This window comes from Mus caroli, chromosome 7 (genome assembly GCF_900094665.2).
Source record: "Mus caroli chromosome 7, CAROLI_EIJ_v1.1, whole genome shotgun sequence".
Lineage (NCBI taxonomy): Eukaryota > Metazoa > Chordata > Mammalia > Rodentia > Muridae > Mus > Mus caroli.
Genome location: NC_034576.1, coordinates 41,208,992 through 41,215,689, shown reverse-complemented (window position 1 = coordinate 41,215,689; position 6,698 = coordinate 41,208,992). Strand labels below are relative to the sequence as shown.

The following is a 6,698-nucleotide window of genomic DNA, read 5'->3' as shown; positions in this document are numbered from 1 at the left end:
CCAGAGTGAATATACGATGTATTTCTAGGTAAAATGTTTTCAAATTCATACCAGTATAGAGCTTCCTAGTGTGACTCTCTGATATTGAGGAAGGGTTAAATATTGGTTAAAGGCTTCTATTTATACTTCATATTTTAAAGAACATTTTTCTTGGGTGAACAAATATGTCAGTAATTACCCTTGCTTTTGTCTCATACGTGAATTTTATAATGTGTTCTAAATTTACAGTCTTTGGTAATGTATTCAAAACATTCTTTACATTTGAAAAGTTTTTTTCCAGTATGGATTCCAGGATGATTTTTAAGATTTGCAAATCAGGTAATAGATTTTGAACATTCTTTACATCTGTAAAGGTTCTCTTATGAATGGATTCTGTGATGTTTTTGAAGAGATGAGCCCTCAGCAAAAGACTTGCCACATTCTTTGCATTTTTAAGGTTTCTCTCCTGTATGGATTCTGCAGTGTCTTTGAAGATGTGAGTGCTGGGTAAATGACTTGCCACAATCTGTGCATTTGTAAGGTTTCTCACCAGTATGGATTCTGTGATGAATTTTAAGAGCTGAGGCCATGGTAAAAGATTTGCCACATTCTTTACATTTGTAAGGTTTCTCTCCAGTGTGGATTCTGTGGTGGGCTTTAAGAGTTGAGCCCTCGGTAAAAGACTTGCCACATTCTTTACATTTGTAGGGTTTCTCTCCAGTATGGATTCTGTGGTGGGTTTTAAGAGTTGAACCCTCTGCAAAAGCCTTGCCACATTCCTTACACTTGCAAGGTTTGTTTCTACTGTGTATTCTGTGGTGGGCTTGAAGATGTGAGCCCTGGGAAAAGGATTTGCCACATTCTTTACATTTATAAGATTTCTCTCCTGTGTGGGTTTTGTGATGCCTTTGAAGAGAATAGCTATTAGAAAAGGACTTGCCACAATCTGTACATATGTAAGGTTTCTCTCCAGTATGGATTCTGTAGTGGGTTTGTAGATGGGAGTGCTGGGTAAAGGACTTGCCACATTCTTTACATTTATAAGATTTCTCTCCAGTATGGGTTCTGTGATGTGTTCGAAGACAGGAGCTGCTGATAAAAGCCTTGCCACAATCTGCACACTTGTAAGGCTTATCTCCAGTATGAATTCTGCTATGAACTTGAAGATTTGATCGTTTGGCAAAGGACTTTTCACATTCTTTACATTTGTAGGGTTTTTCTCCAGTATGGATTCTGTGGTGGGATTTAAGAGTTGAGCCCTCGGCAAAAGACCTGCCACATTCTTTACATTTATAAGCTTTCTCTCCAGTATGGGTTTTGTGATGTGTTCGAAGACAGGATCTGCTGGTAAAGGACTTGCCACAATCTGCACATTTGTAAGGTCTATCTCCAGTATGAATTCTGCTATGACCTTGAAGATTTGATCGTGTGGCAAAGGACTTTCCACATTCTTTACATTTGTAGGGTTTCTCTCCTGTATGGATTCTGTGGTGGGATTTAAGAGTTGAGCCCTCGGCAAAAGCCTTGCCACAGTCTGTACATTTGTAAGGTTTCTCTCCAGTATGAAGCCTTAGATGAATTTGAAGAGAGTAGCCATGAGTAAAGGACTTGCCACACTCTTTACATCTGTATGGTTTCTCACCAGTGTGGATTCTCTGATGAGCTTGCAGATATGAACCTGTAGTAAAAGACCTTTTACATATTTTACATTTATAAGGTTTTTCTCCAGTATGGATTGTATAATTCTCTCTGTAGCCTGAGAACTGAGAAAAGGACTTCCCACATTCTGTAGATTTGCATGGCGTTCCTCCAAGTTGAAGCATCTTAAGTCTACTGAGGCCTGAAGAACTCCTGGAGCATTTCCCAGATTTCCTGTATTTTTGTTGAACAAAGGATCTCGGATGCCCAACAAGTTTCGTAGGAGAGGTAATCTCCAGTTTATATACTTTATATTTTTGAGTTTTCTCTCTAGTGTGGCTTGAATCATTTTGAGTCATATTTAAATATAAATTGAAGGATTTATCACTCCCCATAAACAGGCATGGTTTTCTTTGAATATCATTTACCTTATCCCTATCAATGCTTGGTGATTCAACAGAGACTTTGCTGTACTTATCATATCTCTGTCTGTTAAATTCTCCTCTAGCCTTAATTTCAGTACATTGACCACAATTTGAAGACTCATTTGCAATTTTATCCTGCTGGCTGCTTGTGGACAGCTTCTCTTGGCTATAGTCCTGCTGGTACAAAGGTGACTGTGTGCACTGACCAGGGACATCCGTACATTTGTCATTATTGTAACAATTCTCCAGAAAACAATTACTTCTCTGTCCTTCACGAGGAGTTACATCTTGTTTATAGGTATTCCAGGAGTCGTTACCTTGGTAAGCAATCTCTGCAAACTGACTGTTGTGGTTATTATGCAGTGCAGCATCTGTAGTAAGGCCTTTATTATCTTCCTGATATCTGTGGCAGTATTCCGAAATACCCAACCAATGATGGCTTTCATGTCCTACTAGATTTCCACACACAGTCTTATGTTGATCTACATTGCAGTCCGTGTCATTAGGTAGATTTACCTGTTGAGGAAGTTGTAAAGAATTTTCAGTCAAATACGTCTCGCTCTGATATCATTATGTGTTGTCCTGTGGTATTAATCCCCTTTTCGTCACAGAATACTGAAATACTGCTTACTCCCATACTACATAAAAATATCTCAAAGATCATATGTACCCCCCCCCCCATGTTACTTCTCAGTGAATTCACACTTCTGTGAAGACTAAAGTTCCGTTTCAAAGACTGATGGGAGTGTTTTCCTAAAAGAGCATCCCACTGTGAATGTGGATGTGGCCCAGAGTGAGCTGCGTGAGGAGAAGACTGAGTTTCTTTATCTCCCCTGTCAGGAATGTCAGCAGTGGGAGTTGCATACAGATCAGATCCATCATCCCAGAACTCATGCTCTCCACTGTCACCTCTACATTCCCAGAACTTCCTTACGTGTAACTTTCCAAGCCTGGAACTTCCAAATTGTCCTGGTCCTTCTCTCTGGGCGGATTCTTGTTTGCTCTCTATTTTGAACAGTTCCTTGTTATGAAAGCAAGACAGGACTGGAAGAAATGAAAGAAAATCATTATTTCACTTTGTGGGCTTCCATGAAAATAATATAGAAACATGATATAAAAGGTACAAGGACTGTGCCAAGATGATCTCACCCAACCTTCAGCTCTTCTGCTGTCAGGAAACAAGTGTGCTGAACATGATGGATGCAAGAGGATAGCACATGGAGACATAGCATATAATTTGTAATAAACGGAAAGGCTGGCCTGAACTCTGTAGTGTAACAGACAATTCATACAGAATTGTGTTATGGTGAAAACTGAAAGTATTATTTGGTAAAAAAAAATAAAAATTAAAAAAAAAATTTTAAAAAGAGTCTCTTCAGCCGGGCAGTGGTGGTGCACGCCTTTAATCCCAGCACTTGGGAGGCAGAGGAAGGTGGATTTCTGAGTTTGAGGCCAGCCTGGACTACAGTGTGAGTTCGAGGACAGCCAGGACTGCACAGAGAAACCCTGTCTCAAAAAACCAAAAAAAAAAAAAAAAGAGTCTCTTCACTTTGAAAGTGAATTATCAGATTGGACATAAAATAACTTTCTAAACACACAAGGGAAATAATAAAAAATGAATAACTACAACATATAGTTATTCTAGAATAGATTCTTAGTTTTAGATTAAGCAATATATTTCACAACATGTCAGATTATCCAATATATTTGAAAACACTGAGTAACTAGGAAAACAAAGAGAACACATGAAACAAATGAGAGCTACCAAGCCACAGAACTCAGTGGACGCCATGACACAAGTTTTAAAATTTCCAAATAATCATAGTTTTTAGGACAGTTCACTTTTTCAGATATCTAGAAATTTTTTTAAAACAAGAAAAGCCCTTTGGTGTACAAATCAAAATTTTCAACCACACTGCAATGTAGAACGAAATTGAAACATAACATATAAGAAAACAGAGTTTATATGTGCAAATACACATATTATTTTTAATGTAATTTTAACTGAAAGAAAACTCTCTTTTGTCTTCCTTTCCTGCCTCGAGCTCATCCCAGACACTCTCCATGCAACTCTACCAAGTGCTATCCTCAAGATAACCTCCTTTTCTTATTATCAGGGTTTTATTAACACACATACACACAAATACACACACATACACACACACAACACACATACACACACACAACACACATACACACACTTACACACACATACACACACACAACACACATACACACAAATACACACACATACACACACACAACACACATACACACAAATACACACACATACACACAAATACACACATGCACAAATATATAAATAAAAACTTTTAGTAAGTCTTTGTAGTTTATATGCATATGGGTTCAGGGCAGGCCACTGAGTATTAAAACAACTAATAAAAGTGCTCAGCCCTGAGAGAGGCTAATTTTCCATCTCTTAGGAGTCATGAGTTACTTAGTTCTTTGGCTAGGACAAGACATAGACAGATGACATGAACTGGAAAACAAAACAACAAGAAGGGACTTCATTTCTGCAAGTAGGTAAATCAATACAGAATGAAAATGACGTTGTCTGATAGTCCCTCAAGTAAATATTTTTATTTTATCTCATTATATACATAACATTTAATTTACATATACAATTTATTATATAGTATATATTATATTATGTTTTATTTATTTTATATGTGTGAAATTCTACACAGTACATATGTGAGATATATGAAATTATGCTACTTGGGATGACAATAGGCCCCAAAAGAACCAGACTGTCAATAATCCCAGTACTGAGTGTGAGAAACCTCATTAAAACATTTTTTTGTATATAATCACTATCTGAAAATAAGGATGATTTCACTTTTTTCCCCTTTTCAATCTCTACCATCTTAAACTACCTCAAGCTCTTTTAGACCAATAGGTAAGACTTCAACAGTATAGAAGTCAGGGAAAGACAGTGGACAACATTGTTTGTTCCTGGTGTTAGATGGGCATCCTTATTGGTTCCTGATTTTAGAGAGACAGTTTGCAGTTCTCTTCTCTAGAATAATTTTAGATCTGGATCTACATTTTCTAATGTGTAGATATGCTGCTCATGTCCCTAATATCTTCCAGATACTTATCGTGAAGAGATGTTATATTTTTTCAAAGGCCATTTCTCCGTCTAATGAGGTGATATAGATTTATTTTTTTTATTTTATTTTTTGTCTTACAGCGTGTGTCCCTAGAAGGTGTAAGAAACAAACAAACAAACAAAAAATCTTTGTGTTCAGAGATTAGCATTAGGGAAACCCGGAATGTTCAACACATAGAATTGTTCCTTTAAATGTGGCGTACACACAACTTGTTATGAGCCCATAGCATTGGGAGAAGGTATGGATAACTGCCTGGTGTAGTTTGTGCGTGCGGCCAAAGCCAAGGATCCCTCCCCAGACTCTTGGTGTAAGCTTGTCAATATATATAACCTATCTTTATGGGAGGTATCACATGAAGTCAATCTAAAGAACCCATCTTTATGGAGGATGTCACAATGTGCTGTACAAAGAGTTTTTGATGTGGACATGTCTAGACCTTTATTGTACATACGGGATATAGTTACTTATTACCAGGAAACAAACCACCAGATTTTCTTGTGCTTAAGTGTGCCTAAAATAAACTATTGAAGGTCAAGTTTGAATCAACGCCAGCTCTTCGTTGTATTGAATCAAGCTGCTTCTTCTTTACCCTAAACTGTTATTCTACTAGCCTAGGTGGTCACAGAGAATCCAGTAACTGGCATTCAAAGTTCAGGGCAGAGCCCTCACCAAAGGTAACGACAAAAAATGTTTTCAGTAGCAGTGGCTAGTTCCATCACCCAAGGAGACTCACAAAGGTGAAAGAGAAATAGCATATGTTCCTCTCAGTCTGTGAGGCCAAAGCATTTTGTACAACTGTTGAAATGTTCAGTAAGATCCAAAGCAACAAAATGTTCAAAGCAACAGCTCTGCACCTTTGTACAAATTACTGTAAATTTTAGTCTTTGATTTCCTGGACAAGGAACCATGGATGTTGCAAATTAGGATTCCACAGGAGCTAATATAAAAAGAGCCCATGTAATGGTGAACAAATTCTAATCAATTATTTTGCAATCTAGACAAGAGCAATGTATTGTGTGGACCCTCTCAGGAAGATTGTAAAAAGGAAAAAAAAAAAAAAAAAGCTGCTTGACACATCTTGGTACCACCAGCTCAGAGGACTCCGTGGCGGTTCAGGTTTCCAGGCGATTGTTTGTCTGAGCATTTGGAGCTCACCTTCTTGTGTAAACTGAGCAAAGACTGCCCTGCATCACCTGGGATCAGTGGAGCGGTGGACAGAGCTATGAGTGAGCACCAGGACTAGGCAGTCCCACTGCTTAGGTTTTTGTGTGCCCTCAAAGTGGGAATGACGCAGTACGGAATGATCAGCAGTCCCTTTATGAGGAAATACTAAATATTAAAACAGGCCTAACTTCTAGTATAAAAACAATTACAGCCGGGCGTGGTGGCGCACGCCTTTAATCCCAGCACTCGGGAGGCAGAGGCAGGCGGATTTCTTGAGTTCGAGGCCAGCCTGGGCTACAGAGTGAGTTCCAGGACAGCCACGACTACACAGAGAAACCCTGTCTCAAAAAACCAAAAA

The 6,698-nt window shown here is 38.4% G+C and overlaps 1 protein-coding gene across 1 annotated transcript in view; it reads right to left on the bottom strand.

Moving 5' to 3' along the window:
- Positions 1-338: 338 nt before the first annotated feature.
- The window catches only part of LOC110297180 (zinc finger protein 665-like), a 30,139-nt gene continuing 23,779 nt past the window's right edge, over positions 339-6,698 (bottom strand). Inside the window, exons 6-7 of the mRNA XM_029479334.1 lie at positions 2,977-3,086; positions 339-2,558 (exon numbers count right to left, since the gene is read on the bottom strand). Of these exons, the coding sequence (XP_029335194.1) occupies positions 432-2,558; positions 2,977-3,086 (2,237 nt within the window). The 3' untranslated portion in view covers positions 339-431. The remainder of the gene's footprint in view (positions 2,559-2,976; positions 3,087-6,698) is intronic.